Genomic DNA, 22,656 nt, shown 5'->3' with positions numbered 1-22,656 from the left:
TGGTGGATCTGGTTAAAGGCTTGTCGAACCAGCTCCTAGATTAATTGATTCTTTGAATTGCTCTTTTAGTACCTATTCAGTTAATTCTGCTCTGATCTTGATTATTTCCTTTCTTCTATCTGCTCTGGGCTTTGTTTGTTGTTGTTCCTCTAGTTCTTGTATATGTAACGTTAGATTGCTTATTTGAGATTTTTCTACCTTTTTAGGTAGACCTGTACTGCTAAGAACTTCCCTCTCAGGACTGCCTTCATTGTGTCCCATAGGTTTTGGGTTGTTGTGTGTTCATTTTCATTTGTTTCCAGAAACTTTTTGATGTATTCCTTGATCTCATTGTTAACCCATTCATTACTTAACAGCATGTCAATCAGTTACATGTATTTGAATATTTTTGAGTTTTTTTTTCTTTGAAGTTGGTTTCTAGTTTCAAGCCATTGTAATCTGAGTAGATGCTTGATATAATTTCAATTTTCTTGAATTTGTTGAGGCTTGTTTTGTGACTTACTGTGTGGTCTATCTTTGAAAATGTTCCATGTGCATTGTAAAGAATATGTATTTTGCTTCTTTGAGGTGAAATGTTCTGTATATATCAATTAAGTCCATTTGGACTAGAGTTTTGTTCAATGCCACGATATCCTTGTTGATTCTTTGCTTGGAAGAGCTATCCATTGTTGACAATGGGGTGCTAAAGTCCCCTACTATGAGTATGTTGCTGTCAATATACTTCTTGAAGTCCTTCAAGATTTTCCTTATATATTTGGTACTCCTATGTTGGGTGTATATATGTTTACAAGGGTTAGATTTTTAAAAATAATTTTATTTATTTATTTGTTTATTTATTTTATTTTTATAGAGAGGGGAGAGAAGAAAGAGAGAGAGAGAAACATCACTGTGTGGTTGCCTCTCACTCGCGCCCCCAACTGGGGACCTGACGTGCAACCTAGTCATGTGCCCTTACTGGGAATCGAACGAGTGACACTTGGCTCGCAGGCCGATGCTCAATCCACTGAGCCACAGCAGCGAGGGCCTATATCTTCTTGATGGATTATTCCCTTAAGTATTATGTAGTGCCCTTTTTTGTCTCTTTTTATGGCCTTTAATTTAAATCTATTTTGTCTAATATAAGTATGCCACCCAGCTTTTTTTCATGTCTGTTTGCTTGGAATATTTTTTTCATCCCTTCACTTTCAGTCTGTGTAGCTCTTTTGTTCTCAAGTGGGTCTCTGGTAGACAGCATATATTGGGGCCATGTTTTCTTATTCATTCAGCTACCCTATGTCTTTTGACTGGAGCATTTAATCCATTTACATTTCTTTTTTTTTTTCCATTTACATTTAAAGTTATTATTGATAGGTGCTTATTCATTGTCATTTTTGCCCTTTGTATCTGTGTTCCTCTATTTTTCTGTTTCTTCATCTTCTTAAAGCAGACCCTTTAGCACCTCTTGCAATGGGGCTTGGTGGAGATGTATTCTTTTAGCCTTCTTTTGTCTTGGAAACTCCTTATTTCACCTTCCATTTTGAATAAGATTCTTGCTGGGTAGACTAGTCTTGGTTGTAGGCCTTTGTTTTTCATTACTTGGAATATTTCTTGCCATTGCCTTCTGGCTTGTAGTGTTTCTGTTGAGAAATCAGCCGATAGCCTTATTAGGGCTCTCTTGTATGTTATTAGCTGTTTCTGTCTTGCTGTTTTTAGGATTCTCTCTTTGTCTTTGAGTTTTGCCATTTTAATTATGATTTGCCTTGGAGTGGGCCTGTTTGGATTAATCTTGATTGAGACCCTCTGTGCTTCCTGGACTTGCGTGACTTTTTCTCTCAAGTTAGGGAAGTTTTCTGTCATTACTTTTTCAAACAGGTTTTCTATCCCTTGCTCCTCTTCTTCTCCTTCTTGTATCTCTGTGATGCAGATATTATTCCCTTTCATCTTGTCCTGGAGCTCTCTTAAACCCTCTTTGTTCTTTTTCAGTCCTTTTTTGTTTTGTTGCTCTGTCTGGGATTTTATTTCTATTTTGTCCTCCAGCTCAGTGATTCGATCCTCTGCTTCATCTACCCTACTTTTAATTCCTTTTACTATGTTCTTCATTTCAGATATTGTATTTGTCATTTTCCCCTGGCTCCTTTTTTTCATATGCATATATATATATAAAATCATTTTTCTATTACAGTTGTCCTATTTCCCCCCATTACTCCCCACCCCCCCACTTTTAATCCCCACCCTATTGTCCATGTCCATGGGTCATTCGTGCTAGGTCCTTGACTAGGCCCCAACCCTAACCCTCCTGGCTCTTATTGATAGTTTCTATGTCCTTTTTCATGCTGATGTAGATTGCAATAAGTTTCCTGTAGATTTCCTGGAATTCTTTGTAGTTCCCACTGAGCTCACTGAGCATACTTCTAACCATCATTTTGAACTCAATGTCTGGTAGTTTTCTTGCCTCTATTTCATTTAGTACTCTTTCTGAGGATTCCTCTTTTCCTTTTGATTGAGGGTTGTTTCTTTGTCTCTCCATTTCAGCTGACTCTTCTTGTTTGTTTCTCCTTCTCAGGTTGTCTGCTTTGACTCTTTCTTTGTAGTGTGATCTTCTGTGGTAGGAGACCTGTGGGATACAGTGGTGCAGTCTCTTTAACCTCCTGAACTTGATGCTCTTGGGATGCTCTTTATGCCCTTTATGTGGGCCCTCTGATTGTAATTGGGTTTTGGTTTTTTGGAGGTCATTCTCTCGTGGGTCCTTTCCTCCTGCTGGCTGACTGAGAGTCACTCCACCCACCATGTCTGGCATGCTGCTGTAAATGTGCACTGTCTTCTCTTTCTGGATCTTCCCCTGGTGAAGTCAGACAGTGTCCCAGTCTGGCCCTAGGCAGCTTCTTTGAGACTAACAGTGATCCACAGTCTGTGGCTGTCTCCTTTAGCTGTTAATCTAATCAACCAATCATGTTGTGGTGAAGTGGTTTCTTCTGTCTGACAGTGGTTATAAGGCTTCTCTCCAGCTACTTTTTAGTTGGTTATTCCAGATGATTTCTCCACAATTTAGTTGTAACTCCAGATTCATCCTGGGAGGAGGTTAGTTTAGATTCCACTTACTCCTCAGTCATCTTGGATCTTCTCAGAGCCAGCAGAGACATTACCTGTGCCTGGGGTTTCTGCCATCACTGCATCTCCTTAAAACTCCCAAAGTTGAGAGCCAGTGAGAGGCTGCCCCCCCGCTGTCAACAAGAGGGAAAGGACAAGCACAGTTTTAAAATAATAAAATAATGGTTTTAAAAACATAGTTCTTTTTATGATGAAAATAGGGTTCTCTTTGGACTTTGAGGTTGTTTGGTCTTTAGTTCATGTCATTTGGTTCTGCCAAAGCTACTGGCAAACCTATGTGAGAAGCAGTTACCTTTGCTGTTCCAAGAGTGTGGCTCACACTGCAGAAAAGAAGGTGTATTTATTTTTTAAGGAATTAGGCAAAGTTGAATATGGATGTTTCATTGTAAGCCTATGTCCATTTCTGAATAATTAACTCTTAAGTTTATAGGACAATTTGTATATATATACATACATAGAGAGGGTTACAGTGATGGGGCTACTGGCCCAGTCTTAGATTTGCACTTGTTTCTGAAGCCATCCATATACCTTTCTCCATCTAATGACCCCATGAACCAGCTGCCTGCATTTATGACAAGGCTGGGAAGGACCCAAGATGCAGACTATGGCCTTTCAACAAAGAAAAACTCTTTACCTCATAAATTTTTCTTTTATGCGTATGCTGTAGACTACAATATCTCTGAAAATATGAAGGTGGTAAAATATGTTAATAGTCTTGCAGAGTTTATTAATGGCTTGCAAATTTGTTTAAGTTTTATACGTATTACTTTACTATTATATATATATATTTGACAGTTATCATTACAAATTTCTATTTTTTAAAGTACATTTTATCGATTATGTTGTTACAGTAGTCCCAATTTTTTTTCCCTTTGCTCCCTTCTGCTCAGTATCCCCCTTCCGTCCAGCAATCCCTGCCCCCTTAGTTCATATCCATGGGCTGTGCATAGAAGTTCTTTTGCTTCACCATTTCCTATATTATTCTTAACTTCCCCATGTCTATTTTGTACCAATCGATTATGCATCTTATCCCTGCACCATTTCCCCATTTCTCCCCCTTGTCCCTCCCAGCTGATAACCCTCCAAATCATCCCCATACCTAAGATTCTGCTCCTATTATGGTTTGCTTAGTTGGATTTTGTTTTTAATTTTTAGACTCAGGTGTTGATAGTTGTAAGTTTGTTGTCATTTTAATGTTCATAATTTTGACCTTCTTTTCTTAAGTAAGTCCTTTTGACATTTTATATAATGGCTTGGTGATGATGAACTTCTTTAGCTTTACCTTGTCTGGAAAGCACTTTATCTGCCCTTCCATTCTAAATGATAGCTTTGCTAGATAGAGTAATCTTGGTTGTAGGTCCTTGCTTTTCATCATATTGAATACTTCTTGGAAGCCCCTTCTTGCCTGCAAAGTTTCTTTTGAGAAATCAGCTGAGAGTCTTATAGGCACCCCTTTGTAGGTAACTCTCTGCTTTTCTCTTACCGCTTTTAAGATTCTCTCTTTCTCTTTAACCTTTGGCATTTTAATTATGATGTGTCTTGGTGTGGTCTTTTTTGGGTCTAGCTTGTTTGGGATTCTCTGTGCTTCCTGGACTTGTATGTCTCTTTCCTTTGCCAAATTTGGGAAATCTTCCTTTATTATTTTTCAAATAAGTTTCAGTTTCTTGCTCTTCCTCTTCTCCTCCTCGCACCCCTATGATTTGGATGTTGGCACGTTTATAGTTGTCCCAGAGGTTCCTAAGCCTCTCCTCATTTTTTTTCAATTCTTGTTTCCTCATTCTGTACTGGTTGACTATTTACTTCTTCCTTATGTTCCAAATCATTGATTTGAACCCTGGTTTCCTTCCCTTCACCATTGGTTTTGTGTGGATTTTCCTTCATTTCATTTAGCATAGCCTTCACTTCTTCCCTTATGCATTTGCCATCCTGAAGCATATCTGTCTAACCTGTGAGCATCTTTATCACCAGTGTTTTGAATTCTGCATCTGTTAGGTTGACTATCTCCTCATCTGTTAGGTTGGCTATCTCCTCATCAGTGAGGTTGGCTATCTCCTGGTTGGTTAGTTTTCCCACTGGAACCTTGACCCATTTCCTCTTTTGGGCCATACCTCTCTGTATCTTCATCTTGACAGGCTCCTATTTTTGTTTGCCTTTGTGTCTTAGGTAGAGCCATTGCATTTGTTACATTGTAAGGGGCGGAGCCTTAGGTATTTATCAGTATGGGCAATCCGTTTCACCATGTTGTGGCACTGTATATGGGGGAGGGGTCTGAGAGGAAACAGTGCCACTTGCTCAGCACTCACCCTTTTTCCAGGTGCTTCTCCCACTGCTGTATGGGACTGGCACCCCTCCAGCTGTTGCTCTGGCCATCATTCACAGAGTGGGTGGGTCTCTGGCTGTTCTCGGACCGTGGGGGCCCTTTAAACAAGTGGACTCTACTGAGAGAGAGACTGGCTGTTTCTTCATCCGTCCCAACTCACACAGTCGGAAGCAATGAGGCTTTATTTTTCCTGGTGCTGGGACTCTGAGCCGCGCCATCTGTCTGGTCAGGAGCTGGGAGTGCTCCCCAGGTGTCCCTCCTGACTTTTTAAAACTTGTGACCATGCTTTCTGCTGGTCTGCTGCTACCCCTACTGCTGCCCCCACCACACCACATCCTCTCTGCCCTGACTCAGCCCTTTCTACCTGTCTGGATGAGTATTTGTTCTTAATACCTGTTTGTTGGACTTCTGTGCAGCTTGATTTTCTGGAACTTCTGGTTTTCTCTAATTTTGAGGTAGTTGTATTCTTTCTTAATTGTGGAGGGAGATGCAGCATGTCTGTCTAGGCCTCCATCTTGGCCGGAAGTACAAATTTCTATTTTTTATAGGCAGTCTGTTGTCATAGTGTTTGTTAAAACATTTGCTCACATCTTTTATGTAGTAAAATCTCCACTGTTCGATCTGGTTAATCAAATGTAGTAATAAATAGAATGATACTACATATTAATTTTCAGGAAAAGCAGTCTCCTATGTGTCAGATTCTGTGCTTCAAACTAGGGAAAATAAAACCATTAAGACATAGTCCCTATCTGTAAAGTATTTATATCTCATACATGGTGTACCCATTATGCTACAAATAATTGAATGTTTTTGGTGATTCAGAAGGAATTTTAAGATTTTTAAAAATCCTAAATGATTAGCTCTCTTGATCATTAATATATTAGTGTTAATTTTCATTATATGGCAGAGAAACAAAAATGCCAGTTGGGAGTTATTATTAATGGAATTTGAAAAAAATGTTGTATTCACCTGAAATTCTTGAAAACAAGAATTAACTACTTTTTATTTGAAGAAATTCTTTTCATAATGTCCCATTTGTAAAGAAATGTTTGCTCCTTTGAAATTTAATAATTTTAAGTAGTGTAGTGAAAGTTTTCCAAGATTAAAATATCATGGAAATAATGAGTATTCTATGTGTTCCAATTAGACATATTCTAATCTTAAGGCAGTCTTGGCCACCTCATGTTGACCTTATTAATTAGACAACTCACCCAAGGAAAAAGTGATCTTTTTGGATGAGATATTCCACACTTCATTTCCAGGCATTGGAATCAGAGCCACACACCAGATGGTCAGATTGTTGGACTGGGTTGGTATATTGCCATACACCAATGAGAAAACAGACTTCATGCTCAAAAACCCACTTTGGTCTTTTCTCTCTTCATTATAAATGTATATTTCTACAAGACAAATAAGAACAAGGTTAGTCACTAACATTTTCTATATGAGCCTTACAGTGATGCCAAGACATGTCTGGAGACAGTTTGGTTTATGCTAATGTAGAGTCTAAAGAGGTCATATCACAGCTTCTGGCTGTGAGGGTCTGTTCCAGCATGCCTGTAATTAACTAGAACTGTTATGCTTAAGCTCCTGCCTGGCATTGATCCATGGTCAAGGTGTGAAATGTGTTGATTAAGAGTGTTGCCCTGTTTGTAACCATGGGTTCAGGAGGTTTGGGGACAAAATTGATGAATTACACCTGCCCTGGGTGAGAACCTGGGAAGACTCTGCTGTGGAGTCTGGATGCACATTAGGAATATACCTAAATGACCGGGAAAATACAAAATGACCTCAGCTGAGACTTCATTTTGGGATTCCTGCTTCTGAGGTGTTTTGTACCATATCTGGTTCCCCCTTCCACAAGTCCCCCTTATGGAGCAAGAACAAAGGCCTGACGCCACTGGGCCCCTAGCTATAAATGTACACGTGTTGCATATTCCTATGTTAATGGTATTGCTGTATTGTATCCTTTTCCTGCAATAAGCTTTAGATTGATAACCACTGTCATTTTGGGTCCTGTGAGTCTTCTTTAGAAATAGAGATCTATTTAACTGCCACTGTTAGTACAAGCTCCAAATAGCTTACAAGGCAGCAGGAATTTAATGTAAAACCATCTGTCATCATAGGTCATAACTTTCTGAACTCTCACAGCTCCTTTACATTACAGGTTCTAAATGCTAGTTCTGAAGCTATCACTTGCCAACTCAGCACTAAATGTAGGTGTATGCTGGTAGAATTCTGACCACACTGTCTGGCCTTATGGTTGGGAGTGTAATTGTAACTGCACAGGAACCTCATTTCTTTAATATAATTTTCTCCTTAATTCATGCTAGCTTTGTCCAAACTAATAGTGCTGTGAATCACTTGTCTCCTTTCAACCAGATCCATCCACCTATGCACATACTGCACATCAATTCCCTTAATCATTAAGCTCTTGGGATGTTAGGTTCTGGTCAGCATCAAACTGTCTTAAGGACAGAGCCTCAGGTCTGTTAACCATGAGAACAGTTTCTGCCAACCGAAAGATGACATCTTACCCTCAGTTATGTTTTAGCCCCAGACCCATGAAAGCAGAGCAACCCTACCAATAACATCCTCATGAAATCAGATTGCACAATGCCATGGTTGACATCAGGACCTGATGAAATCATCAGCTACTCCCTTCTCTAACTCTGACAAATCAGTAGAGCTCACAACCCCAATTCCCTTAGATACCACAATTAATAATTTTTCCCCTATAGAGTCTATCATCTAGAGGCCATTGGAGAAACAAGTCTTAGAGTACTTGTGTCACTGGGCTTGGTACCAATTTCCTAAATAAACCTTTTCTTTGCTGCAAACTCCTGTTTGCATCTTCTTGGGCTTTGATGCACAGAGGCAAACTAACCCCTTTAGTTCAGTAACATAATGGGCACATCAAATCAGGGCTTATTCAACAAGAGAACAATCTATAATGATATTTAACAGATATTATCAGGCCCTGACTCGTGTGGCTCAGTTGGTTGGGCATTGTAGTATAAAATAAAAGGTCACTGGTTCAATTCCCAGTCAGGGCACATGCATAGGTGGTGAGTCTGGTCCCCAGTTGGGGCATGTGTGAGAGGCAACAGATCTATGTTTCTCTCTCACATTGATGTTTTTCTTCCTCTCTTTCTCCCTCCCTTCTCCTCTCTATAAATAAATAAATACATACATACATACATATATACATACATACCAGATATATCAGGATTGCATCCTATCACTGTTATAGTGAACTGTTTTTAAAGTGAACTAATAACAAAACCAATAGCAGTCTCAAAATGAATCAAGTAGATTAACACAATCATTCATCAACATGAACATTTAATATTATCAATTAAAAGTAGTCCAGTGAGAGCCATGCCATTCAGTTACTGTTGAAAATACATTGCACTCTGAGGAAAAATGACTCAGGAGAAAAGAAAAGAGCTGTTGTCCCAGGCAGGGGATGGCTGGGATTGTTCTGGCAGAGGCTGTCATGTTTGTCATCTATGAAAAATGTGACTTTGGACAGTCTCCCCTGAGCTTGTTTCAATGTGTGTTCTTGCTCCAGGAACTTTTAATTCTCCGGGTGAACATGATTCTTGTCACAGAGCCAAGTCCTTTATGTGTACTTCCTCCAGTTCCCCCAACTCCCACTCCACCCAGGTCCCTACAAGAAAATGTAGAAATCGTTTGTTTATTGACTTAAAGCAGCGGTACTAAATTTATTGAACTAAATAAAATTATTAACAAGTGTATGTTGAATTAAACTTTTTGCCCTCATATAAGAGATCTGCTTTTACTAATGGTGAAATAAAACATTAGTGTTTATATGTAAGTTGATGAAGTCAACTGGATTTCTTACATTCTGGGACATGTTACCCTCATCCTCTTGGAGGAGCCAGATGAGCGATCAGAAAGTGACATCTAGTAGGCAAGATGATGCTTTTCTTGGAAGGAGAATTGTTCTTAAATGCCAAGATAAGCTTAGGCAACCACAATTTTTATTGTTCTTTATTTTCTTTCTTTGCCAAACCCATTTCCATTGAATGATTTTCTTACCTTTTCTTTCACCTTGAGAAAAGCTTCTGTCTGTACTCCATGTGAGATTTGCTGTAGGAAATACATTTCTCAGTGAGCAGGTGAATATTCTCTGCACGTAAAGACAGGACACAGAAAGAATCATTTGCAAATTCAGAAGAAACAAATGACTCTTATATCCACACAAAGCCTCACAAGAGGCAAACCGGCAGGAAACATTTTCTCCACTTTTAACAATACAATGTTTACCTTTAAGAGGTTGTATGAAAATTTGAACTATAGAGTTTCTCTTTATGTTATAAGTTAATGGCTAGAATTCAAGGCAATACTAATATTGCAAATCTGAATTTTTGGTTTTGAAAGAAGAAAATCACAATTCTACACATGCAGAATAAAACAGTACTAAGTGGAAATGAAAGGATAGAAGGAAGAAGCTATAACAGACAGAGGCCAGAAAAGAATATTCTTTTAGACTAACTGGTACACTTTGGTTGTTTCCATTCCTCAAATAATGTTAAGAACGAGTTGTAGCAATAACCACAGAAACACCTTAATATAAACATCTCACTTTTGACTTGTACAGACTTTATTTTTTCATTTTATTACCTTAATACTATAGGGTAGGTAGAACACACCTTATTATTGCCACTTGACAGATGGAGAAACAAAGGCACAGAATGGCTAAAGGGAGCAGAATGTAGTTGATGGTACAATTGGGAACTGTGTTACCTCAATCCCAGTCCAAAATATTTCTTGGCAAAACACATTGTATTGAAATAAGAGAAAAATAGAAACCAGGTAGTTTATGTTGCAACAGTAGAAAGTTTAGAGGTAGGGTTATGTTTTCAACACTTCGTTCTTTGTGAGATGGTGGTGGTTTCTGCAATAGCTTGGTGAAAATATCCAGTAAGACTTATTGAATTCTCTTTATTTTGTCTGAGATACTGCCAAATTATAATTCCACTTATAATTACTTGTTTTCTCATCAAGAGATATATGTAATTTTACACATTGCCAGCTCTTGTTCTTAGTTGTTAAATATTTTCCAACTGATGACTATACTAGTTAACTAATAAAGAACAGTTAACTCTATGTTATGCTTGATGTGCCAATTTCCCCACAGACTAATTAGCCCCAAAGAGTCTGGACCTATAGATCTGAGATGCCAACTTTAAGCATACCATGTTAAATTTCTCTGGTGAGATTGTACCAAGGTGTAGTATAATATCTCTCAATATGTCACTATAAAAATCTCAAGGAAATAATGAGACTTTCTGAAGAAGCTATCTGTTGTGTATCCAAGATGGTCAGTAGCAAACAGTGCAGCTCCCAGTTTTCCCACTCACTCGACAGTGGGACTACATGCAGTGGCAGGAATGCAGATCTATGAAATTATTTCACTTTCTGACCTAAAAAATCAAAAGGAAAATCAGGTCCCTTAAAATATATTATTATTTAGTGAAGGGAAAAGAATTCATTTTATTTAATCCAATAAAATGCCAAAGATTGATGATTATCTAAAGGTGGTCCATGAAGGGAGATACAAGTTATAGGAACTTAAGTGTTATTATGTCAATAACTTTAAACACCCTTATGATTCATTTCTCCGATGCTCAGTTAACCCACCAAAAGATGATGATATGGTGATATCAGTAACAAGTAGGGGTTCCATTATTTTGCAACAATACTGTCTTGATGAAAAAAATTCTGTTGTCAACTTAATAACAATGTTTATAGATTTAATTATTGTGGATTCTCTGAATTCAGATTTTATGGAATGATTCAGATTTCAAATATTTTATACCATCTCAAGACTATGTCCCAAGATTTTGTTTAGGAATATCTTTTTTTTTTTTTTTTTTTTGTTCTGAAACTCTTCCCAGTACCTCCAAAACTGAAAAACTGTAGACTAAATTAGTTCAAGTTGAAGTCAAACATCTTAGGACTCATCAAGCATGTATGGTTTTGCTGAGCAAGGAGAGCTGTGTTTATTTGGCAATTTCTACTTCGCCCAAATGAGTAAGAAGAAAACATGTTAAGTTAAAAAAAAAAAAGGAGTAAATATGCACAAAGTCTATGTGCACACATATACAAGCATACACAGAGACATGTTCCTCTGCTCTAAAGTAGAATCATTCACTCGCTCATTGTGTGCCTGTTGCCTCTGCGAGACAAGCAAAATCACTGGTTTCTGCAATACATTATTCTAAGTCAACCTGGAATAAGTGAGCAATAGCATAAAGAATTATGTAATAAGTTCCAGAAACTATTCGGATATTTTGTAGGAGTTCAGAGAAGAGTGAAATCTGAAAACAACTTAAAGAACAGAGTTGCATTTTGTGGACAGGGAAGAGATGAGCCCAGACTTTCCAGGTGGTCTCTGTTGGACAGTAGTGGGGAATTCACAAAGATGCACAAATGAAGTGGGTTTGCAGACCAGGTGTGAGCTGGGAATGTTGTCCTGGAAGCAGAGGGAAGCCCGTGGATAGTTGGAGCACTATGAGATTGGGGACCCAGGAAAGTTGGATCCAAATATGGCTGTAAAACTGATCATTTCCTTATTTTCACAAATGAAATCCTGAAATGGTGATCATTTGTCAGTTAACCCATATTTAGTTTCCCTAAATTTAGACAGAACCACTTCCAAAGGGCTTTGCAAAAAATCATTTGAAAACATTTAGCTTTTTGGTTTAGAAAGAGAAATCTTAAAAAATCTTTCCCTATGTCTTTATCAACACTTCATTCCTATTTGTAGTCTTTCTTCCTCTCGCCACCCCTTTTCTTTTCATTGGGAATTTTACTTTCAGTCTTTACATCTTTTTTACTGTTTTACATTTTTTTTTTTGCCATTTCTATCTTTTCTCCTATAACTCAAGATTTTTTCTTCCAAGTACACCTTCTTTAGAATGTTTTTGTCTTCTCTTGGAAGGTTTTTCTTCTTAAATAAATGTATATATGTATATTAATTTATTTATAATGTGAGTGAATATATTTTTGTTTAAGTTGTGATTATTCCTTTACTCCGATTGAGAGTAGGAGACAATAGCATTTCAGCTTTTCCAACTCTACTTACATAATATAATAAAAAGCAACCCCAAATCTATTTTTCAATTTGCCATGCTTCTTGAATTTTTTAAAAAAATTTAATCTTCCCTTTCCTGCAAGATCTTTGGCTTTTTACTTACTGTATTTGCAACACCTATATTTTCTAGACCAAATTGAGACTCTTGATCTGACAATTGGACAAAATATTTGAAACCACAGATGCCCCTGAGGTGTGTGGTTCCTTTGCTCATATTCACCCCTTTCCTCTTAAATCTCCTTTGCTTGAAAGCAGATAACCTGGTCATTTGGAAATAGAACTAAGATGTGTAGGGGCTGGATTTGCTGTTTTATTACATGGCATTTGCCGTGAACATACTCTTAGTGCTGGAGGGGGCAGAAAAAAAGTTTGCATTTGTGTCTATATTGCAGAAAACCCACAGGCAGGGACGCACCCACTTGGAAACAAGGCTCTTATGAAAGTAAGAGGGAACAGGAACTGGAGGCGCAGGAGTCAGCTAATAACAATGCAAGGCACACACAGCACCGGAGTCATCAGAGACAAGATCAGAGCCCCTCTTGCCTGTAAGTACCCACTTGTGGCTGGCAGGTGTTTCCAAGCTGTTGGGAGTTGCAAAGCTTGATGAAGGAGGCTCTCATTCACTTAAGAAACAGTTCAAGTAAGCAGTCAGAGGTCAGGCTGCCTATAAAATGTAATATAATTTTCCGTTTTTTTAAAAATCTTTAAAATGAGGTAAATAAGTCAAACATCTTGAGTAAACTGCTGTCATCAGGAAGGTCGTATCAGCTTTTGGCTTTGCTGGTAGTGGTGCCAGGGAAGGTGGAGTGTACTGAGCGGCTTGCTGGGACCACTGGGAAACACTGAGCCTGTGGAGATATGTTCCACCTATTTCTCCTCTGTGTGTGCCATCTCCTCCTGCTGAAAACAGCTATGACTGCCATTTGGATGTCTTAGAATTCCAGCCCCAGAGGACTAATCTAGGGATAAACTGACATCACATTAGGAACTTCACTACCTGGACCTTGGCAGGCTTTTCAGCCTCTGACTGCTTGTTGCAACAGCTCTCACATCAGCATCTGTCTGTGCTTGCTGCTACCTACACTGAGAGATCTGGTGACGCTCCAGCCCTGGGTGCCCTGAACAGCCTGCACCCGAGGCTGCTGTTCCTACGTCCAAGCACATTTTATAGGTATCCGGGAGCACAGAGACAGTAGAAGCAGCCAGGAGAAAACCTAAAATTTTCAACATTCGAAAACACTGTAGTGGTGGTTGATGTAGAGAACACTGAGTTCATTGAAGAGCTTTGTAACTGTTGCATGGATTTGTTTTGACTTTCTGGCCCAGCCAAAGTTGATCGGTATATATTCAGAGCACATGGGGAATGTTCAGGGGAGACTTAGAGGCCATTTTGCTTGGCTCTGGCTCACCCTGACTCTCCAGTGAAGCAGAAAGATAAAACATCACACCACCCAGGTGTGGCCAGCCTTTCTTTGACCATTTTCGTGAATCCCCAAGAATTACCACAGTTCCACTCCAAATACACAGTTAGCCATAGTTGTGGTTCAACGGAGACTTTTAGCTCAAGGAAAGCTGTAGAAGAGGAGACAATATGAGGCAGGAAATGAGGAAGAGGAGAGAAACAGGACAAAGGTAAAAGGCGACTTCCAGGTAAAGGAGGAGGAGGCAGGAGAACTGGGTGGCCGTTTTGTGAGTGCCATGCCCACCCCCGTGCCTCACAACAAGGGAGTATTTCCACTTACTCCCCACTCATGCTGGGCACCACCCCAACGAATACACCACTTGACACCTGTGCAGAAGGCAGGTGAGCCATGGCCCTGGGGGAACATGGGTACCATCGCCCCGTGGAAGCATCTGCAGAGCATGCACAAAGAGGCACTGGAGAAGAGTTGCCACAGTCAGGCAGGGCAGCACCTGGATTCAAGGGCCCAGGGGCTGCAGTTCCCCATGGACACTGAGAGCGACTGGGCCAAGCTCCCAGAGCAGGGAGGGGCCCTGTCTTTACAGGCCAACCAAAGAGAAAAGGTCCATCTTAGGAGAGAGAGGGCAGTGGAATGGCGGGAGTGGGCTGTGGAAAGGAGAGAGTGAGCAGTGGAGGAGGTGGAAAGGGCCATCCTGGAGACGAAATGGAAGATGAGGGCTGAGAGGGAGGCCTGCCTGAGGAAACAGGCCAGCCTGTAGCAGCTCACCCTTCTGTTTTGTTTAAGAAGGGCTTGGGGAAATCTATTCTGAGAACACTGACTTTAGACTCATAGCAAGAAGCCATTTAATTCCAGCTTAAACAGATAGTAAAGCAATTTAGTGCGACTTTGTTTTTAAGAGAAAGAGTCCATACTATGCGTTAATCTCAGTAGGTCTGAATTAACCAAATGCTTATCTACAGGGTTCCTCGTACTGTACCAATCAAAACTTTAAAATGTACTAAATAAGCATAAATGTTGTTTTGCTACCATGGTTCTTTAAGTTGTTTGGGGGCAGAACGTACCTGCCAGTCACTACTGATTAGTGAAAATAATGGGACTTGTGCCTAGCACTTGGTTTTGGTAAAGTGAAGGTTTTGACAGTTGAAGTCAGTCAGGTAGCTGGAATGTACCTGCATGACCAGCTCACTCAAGGAGACCCCCGCCATGAGCAGAGCTTAGGTATCTTGGGACTGAGGTGTTTGCATGCATGCCAGAGGTGATTTGAGACCTGGATACAATGCTTGTTCTGTGGAATCCAGAAGTGGAAGGACAAAGAAGTCTGAGCTTGAGACCTTCAGACCGTTCCAATACATCCCTCTCTCCTATTGTTGCAGCGTTATCCCACCTGCTTATATTAAAGCTGCTTCATCGCTATAAACTTACAAGTCTTTTCAACAACTTACACATCAGTAATTAATGCATAATCGGCACACAGAGAATTAAAGACTTTTAACTCACTTGACTTAAGCATTAAGAATAGAGGACATAAAATTTATTTATAAATAGTTAAAAATGTAATTTGGTTTCATATTAAGTTCTGTTAAAGGAGAAGGGGTTAGTGAAGAAGACATGAAAGAAACTAAACTCAAAAACAAATGTAAAAAAAAAGGAGAGATGGGGGTAAATAGAAGAAATACAGACCAGAGGCACAAAAGTTAAAAAGAAAGAAAAAGGGATAGAGAAGAATGTGAACACAGGATAAGAGAGACAGCTCCCACGAAAGAATGCACCATAGAATGATAAAAGAGACCATGACTGTCTGGGAGAGAGGACAGAGAGCATTTTCTTAGATTCTAAAGTCAATTTTAGTGAGTTAAGTTGCTTTTGTTTTGTTTCCACAGAACACACAAAACCATTTGTCCATTCGAGCAGTAGTTTTGGGATTTTTTCCCTGCCTCTGAAATGTTAACTTCATATCCATCCATTGTTCTCAGTGTTTTAGAAAAGTATTCATCATTAAATTTTCAGAGCTGTTTTGAGAAAAGAAGATTTAACAGTCCATAGAAAGAAAAATCCCCTGGGCTGCTGAAGATATGCCTAAAATAATAACTCAGGAACACAATAAAATCAAAGTGGAAACTACTCTGGCTTTGTGCTGGAGCTGACTTCTGTTTTGGATGGTCCCTCTAGAACCTATTAAAAAAATGGGTTGGGAATAAGGAAAAGGGAATGATGAAAGCTGGGAAAGACACAAAAAGATAACATTTGTAGAAGCTCATTATCTTGTAGAAGCCTACATAATTTATGGGCTCTGCTATCCCTGAATGTGGACAAGATCCTGGTACAGTAATAGTATCTTGCCTCTTTTAGCCCTCACCTATGTGGCTCCCTCTGACTGCTTGTTCTTAGACTCCATCAGCAGCTCTAACAACCAGATCTGTCTTCCCTGTGAGCTGTTTGTGGAACAAACACACGTCCAAACACCGGGCTTGTGAAAAACCCCAGCTGTACTGTAGTCCTGTAATCCTTTTTTTTTCCCCTAGAAACCTGGCTGGTCTTAAAAGTTTCACTTCCCATGTGGTTTCCCACTGGGGTGTGGTTTCCCTCTGAGGGCCTTCTCCAGCTGTGGGGAAAGCGCAGGACAGCACCACTGCAGTGATGAACGTGGCTGGCAGTCAGGTGACCAGGCACTTATTGTGTCACAATATGCTAGAGAAAAAGAAAAGAGGCTGCGCGCACGCACACACGCACACACACACACACTTGGAATGTTGCTTAAGAAGGTCAAGGAATCCACAGGGATTTAGGCTTTTACAAAACCAAAACTAAATAAACAAAATATCAAATCCTGTAAATAGCTACTAGAGTGATTCTGCTAACTCTGATTTGTGTTTTTAGCTTATGGTGTCTGTTTTATATGGTTCTAATTATTCTTGTCTTTCTTAAGCATTTTTAACCCCAACTGCTTTTGTTCCCCATGTTTCATGTTAGGTAGTTTTCCTTATATTTTTTCCCTAAATTTTGTCAAATATAATAAAGACTAAGAGTGACAAGAACAGGACCTAAAGAGATGATGGAGTTAAAGTATAAAGTACAAGCCTACAAGAGAGACTTGTGGCTTGTGCAGAAATTGAACTGTTGAGTTAGCTCCAGAGTTTTCATGCATCTCTCTTGTGCCTTCTTTTGCTGCATCATCGGAGCTGAGTGTAGAGGGCCAGTGGCTCTGAGTTGAGGGGCTCTTTCTCAGCACCTTTTGCTCTAATGTAAAAATCTGCTGTATGGCAAGCCCCTGAGATTTAAGTTAAAGGTCCCTTTTCCATCTCAGCTATGAAGGGAGGCTACGTGCCATGTTGGAACCCTCGTGAAGCTTTGCTGTTAGGAACACACAAGAACATCATAACCACAGATGTGACACTTGGACATCCTTGGCCTGTCTAATCCTGAGAGGCATCCCTGTCAGAATAATTTGGGGACTTTTCTATTTTATAGGATAACTAAGTTAACCATAAATTTTATGACTTTAACTAGTAATGCTGGAAAACACTACTCAAAAATGACCAAATCCCTATTGTTCAAACAATGAGCACTGCTGGGGTAGTGAATATGTAGTACATAGTAGGCATTTAACACATGGATGTTGACTTAGTAATTTCTAAGAAATGAAGGGAGGGGATAGAAAATTACTGCTGCCCAACACTTAAGGTGACCTATGGTAATTACTTTGCATATGTTCTCTCATTTGACCCAACATCACCGTTGGGATTGCTGTTTCTGTTCACTGACAAGAGAGCTAGAGAACCGAAATTCCAGGGGCCAGAGTTAATAAGTGATGGGTGAGAATTCAACCCAGGTCTATGAGATTTCAAAATCTATGTCTGTGTTTTCATTATCCTACACTGTCTCCTAGAATCAATTGCATAATAGATTTATGAATATAAATGCAGAGGAAGTAATGAGTGAAAGAAAGTGAGTGAATGATAAATAGTGGGGAGGAAAGAAATATTCATGAGACATTTACTATGTGTCATGTACTTCATTACTGTGCATAAATTTAATTCACCTGAGAACCCTGTGAAATATTTATTATGACCCCAATTTTAGAGATGAGTTAGCTAAGACCCATGGGAGTTAGCTACTTGTTGAGAATATGTAGCTAGTAAGTGGTCAAATTAGGATTTGACATTAGTTCTACCTGCCCCTGAAGCTGACTTCTTTCATTATACCACCTGGCCTCCATATGCCTGCTAAATTCTCTTTCCATCTTGGCCCTTTATTAGTGACTCAGCCAATTGTTCATACTCTCCAGGTCCCAATTTCTCACCTATAAAATGCCAGATACCCTACCTATTTTGAAGGCTTGTTGGGAGCATCATAGGATAAAAAAAATGTAAAAAGGATTTGAAGAGTTCATAAGTTATTACAAGTACAATGGGGATTATAAGAATATTACAGTGAGGAAGCTATAATATTTGGCAAGATGTTAAAAGATCCATAGGCAAGCTGTGTTCTGTAGCTGGTTATATGGATTGGTGAGAGAGTATTCACTAATTCCCCAGGAAGGAAGGTTGTCTGGTTTTCCCTCTCAGCACCAAGTCAAGCATGGGTACAGAAGAGGAAATTTGATAACATGTAAGACAAAGTCCTTACTTTCAAAACTGGAATTCTTGGGTTGAACTTTATGGTTACATATCTGATTGAGTACATATTACCTATAAACATTGGTACCAAGAGCCTACAAGACATCCTTATGAGAAACAAAAACACCTATCAAACACTGTACCATTAGATTATTTGTTTTATTTAAATTATTGAAATAAAGCCCACTGATAAAATTGGGAATTAATTGTGACAGAACAATTTAAAGTCTTTCCTATATGCTCAGAACTACAATAGCAATTATCTAAAAGATTAATACATAAAATCAACAAAAGACACAAATACTTGGATAATGCATATATATATATATATATATGTGTATATATACACACACACACACACACACACACACTCTTCTAACACTATTCCACCATTTGTATTCCACTGTCAAATTAAATTACTGATCTTCAGCAGGACTAGAAATCATAAGTTATTTAATGTTCTTGGGACTAGAAATTAAACTGGAATATGAATATAACTTTCTCTCATGCCATGTAATAGAAAATGTTTGAGAGTTAACGAGAATATTTCTTTTACTTGGAGTTTTGAAAAGCTTGAATGAAATCATGCCATAAGACAGCTGATTAACACACATAATAGTAATAACAACAAAACAACAAAATAATGTTTATTAAGCAATTAATAGATGCCACACTATATACTAAGAACTTTTCACATGTTATTTTAAAAACAACAATAATGTGCAGATACTTGTCTTATCATCTTCATATAAGTGGGAAAACTGACTACAGAGATGTGAAATAATTTGCCCAAGGTCACAACCAGCAAGAGGAAGAGCAGGCCAGAGAGCTCAGATTCCAATGATTAAAGGCTGGGAACTACCTACTAGAAATTGAAGTCAGAAGGCCTACTTTACTTTGCCTTTTCTCTTGCCCATTCTCCTACTGCTTAAGAAATAGCCAAGGATATGAAGGGGGTACATAAGGATAGATTTCTTCTTGTTAACTTCAAAGTAAAAACAATGGGAAAGCTGGTACAGGAAATGGCTTTGAAGAAATTAAATGTATGCTGAGCATAAAACTCATTCTTTCACTGGGATTCACACTGCTCTCTGCTCTACTTTTCCTTCACTGTCTACTTCAACCTTTATTAAAAAGATATTTAAGCTGTTGAGACTATTTTTCCAGATATATTAAGGACTTGGGATCATAGATCACATGCTCTGAGAGCCCAAGGCCAAAAAGTAAGAATTCCCATTAGGTTTCTAGAAGCAATTCAGCTTCCCTTCTTCCTCACCAGGAATTAATTGGCTGAGGGCCAAGAAGTAAGATCTTTTGGAAAAACATTCTGGACAATAATGTGACCTGACACACCTTGGCATGTTATACTACAGATTTTCAAAGGTTTTAATGTGACTCACCTCTCCCAAGACATTCATGGAGTTATTTTCCATAATCACGGGGATTTCTGGCTTAGCTTAAAGGCAAAGAAAACACAGTTAGTGACATGGAATCCCATCTTACCTGGCCACATGTGTGTGTGCGCAAGATTTATCATTCACCAAATATTAAACATCCATTGCATGCCTGTCAGAATGTTAGATTCCTAGGACACAAAAAATGGGCAAATCATCTTCACTGTCCTCAAGAAATTTATATTTTCGTGAACAACACAGACAGATAAACTAGAAATTAGAATACACTGAGGTGAGTACCATAATTGAGGACATACAGACTTGAAAAAAAGCTTTTATGAGAAGCTCCTAACTCAACCTTGGGGAATAGGAGGAAGCTTTCAGAAGATGCAAAATCTAACTGATACTTTCATGATGATTATTAGTGAGTCAGGTGAAATAGGGAGTGTGGAGGAGGGGAGGGGCAGTGGTGAGGAGAGAGAAGAAAGGAGTTTTCTCCATGTCCAAAGGCCTAGAAATACAGTATAATTTATAGACCTCTGAAAGGGACATGAAAAACACTTGATACTTTAGTTGTTTGATACTAGAAAATATCAGGGACTCTTTCAGTGATTTTGTTGTCCTGCTAGACTCTAGTAGCCTCAAAGCCAGACTGTTTTATTCATTTATTCATCTCAACCACTTAACAAAGCCCACAAATAGACAAAACAGACAATGAGTATATCATGTTGAACTTGTGGTTTCAAGTAAGTTCTTGAGAACAGCAGACAAAACTGTCTATGAACCAGTGGAGGAAATATTAAGACCCTGTCACAGGTGCTGTTAATGTCTGCAAATCCACTTGTCATTTGCCTCTACTTACTGAGGCCTCTTGCTGGGCACACCTGTGATTCTCTCCTAAAGATTTATTGGGGTTATGAGAAAACAATGAGTCCACAAGTAGGGCAAATTAGGAGTTCCAGAGAGTTTACAATAAAATATGGCGAGTTGGTGGCTAATGCCACAGCTTCCTGGTCTTCCTTTGGGATAACTCTGATATGTGTTCTCCTAGAGTTCCCCAGGAATTGAGTTCTAATCCCACAGCTTGATCATGTCCATTCTATAATCTTCCTTCTCTTCTGATATTCCTTTCCTTCCTCTTCTGATGTAATCTTCAGGATTACTTCTCAAATGAATAAGTTCAACTCAAACACTTGTCTCACTGTTTTCTTTCAGGGGAACCCAAACCAAGATATAGTCCTAAAACACCAATGAGAGGAGGGGTATTTCTGACCTCCCATTAGCAACAAGTACCAGTAGAATGAAGGACCTGAAAGAAAGAACAATTACTAAAAGTCGTAGGGGTGATCGAGATTCTTTTTGAGGTTCAGGACAATCAGGTGCAGAACTAAGGATTGGGGGAGATCAAATTTGTGATTATAGGTGACTTCCCATTAAGAAAAGTAAAGTTAAAGGAGACTAATAAAGGAAGTTGCAGGAAGCAACAGAGGAGCTGGGCAAGCTTCTGATTCCCTAGTCTGTTGGAGAGTGAAGGCACTGTTCAGGAAGAGGAAAGAGACTGGATCAAGGGCATGTAGAATGGGTCTGTGGTACACTTGGGTATTTAAGGTTTTCATAGTCTCAATTTTGGCTCATTCTTTTTGAGTAATCACCAGGGGATGAAGAGTGGGTTTTGATTAAAATATGTACTGTACAGGTATTTCCCATATAACATGGTACTTCTATAACATGGTTTCACTCTAACACTATATGACTATAGAAGATATCCAAGAATTGCTGGTAGAAGAAGAAACTGATGAAGCACTTTTGGTGGAAATGACATCTGGAACGTGCCAAGGTAGCACTGATGAAAACAAAGAAGTTAAACAGTTTACTCAAAAGCATAAAGTCCTAGACTTAGCCAGTTAAGAATCATATTTCTTAAATGAAGATCCTTGCACTGACAGGAGCACAAAGTTTAAGAGAGAACTTCATAATTGCTTAGCACCGTGTAACAAAATTTATAATGATCTTTTAGCTAAAAACAAGCAATCTAAAGTAACATTTTTTTTTTGCAAAAAGTAGAGCATAGAAATCAAAATAATGCTGAACAAAGTTCGGAGGATGAGGATATCTTGTCAAAAATAAAACACATTCAGTTAATGGAGCTTAGTAGTGATGACAAAGAAAACATTACTTAATTCATATTAATATGTAATACTTTTGATGAAAATCGCTTTAATAAACATATTTATCTTAATTATAAAAATATAATAGTATGTTTTTTTAATTATTGGAACCTAAACCCCCCTTTTTGTATTAGTTCTTTGTTTCCTATAACATGGATTCACATAACACAGCACTTGTTAGGAACCTAACAATAGTGTTATATGGGGTTACTTGTACTTTGGGGTCAGGCCACTATAATATACATTTGGGTGACACCCAGTAGGTTCAAGACTAGATGAGATTCTCCTAACACAACCTAGCTGGCCCATTTGCTAAAGGAGAAAGCCCAGGAAGCAGGGAAAACTTAATTCGATCAACAAGCAGACAGAGTTTTATATTTTAAAGCATCTACTGAAAGGAGTTCAAAGAATAAACAGTAATCTTGAGATAGATGAATAGACAGGGTGATAAGAGTGATATGTAAAAGAGTCAAAAGCACTCAAGACCAACAGATATTGGACACAGTTTAACTGTTGACAAG

The 22,656-nt window shown here is 38.8% G+C and overlaps 1 protein-coding gene and 1 pseudogene across 2 annotated transcripts in view; one reads left to right on the top strand and one right to left on the bottom strand.

Annotated features, from left to right (window-relative positions):
- CD96 (CD96 molecule) overlaps nucleotides 1-22,656 on the bottom strand; it is a 94,929-nt gene that overhangs the window by 45,306 nt on the left and 26,967 nt on the right. For both annotated transcript variants that reach the window (XM_090262383.1, XM_090262453.1), the window contains exons 5-7: nucleotides 19,974-20,029; nucleotides 9,473-9,563; nucleotides 6,619-6,807 (exon numbers count right to left, since the gene is read on the bottom strand). In XM_090262383.1, the coding sequence (XP_090118509.1) occupies nucleotides 6,619-6,807; nucleotides 9,473-9,563; nucleotides 19,974-20,029 (336 nt within the window). The remainder of the gene's footprint in view (nucleotides 1-6,618; nucleotides 6,808-9,472; nucleotides 9,564-19,973; nucleotides 20,030-22,656) is intronic.
- Nucleotides 11,407-14,788, top strand: ZBED2 (zinc finger BED-type containing 2; annotated as a pseudogene).

The sequence above is a fragment of the Furipterus horrens genome, unplaced genomic scaffold (genome assembly GCF_987537825.1).
Source record: "Furipterus horrens unplaced genomic scaffold, mFurHor1.1.pri manual_scaffold_1, whole genome shotgun sequence".
NCBI classification, from domain to species: Eukaryota; Metazoa; Chordata; class Mammalia; order Chiroptera; family Furipteridae; genus Furipterus; species Furipterus horrens.
Note: the sequence above shows the minus strand (reverse complement) of the source record. Positions and strands in the feature narration are given on the sequence as shown.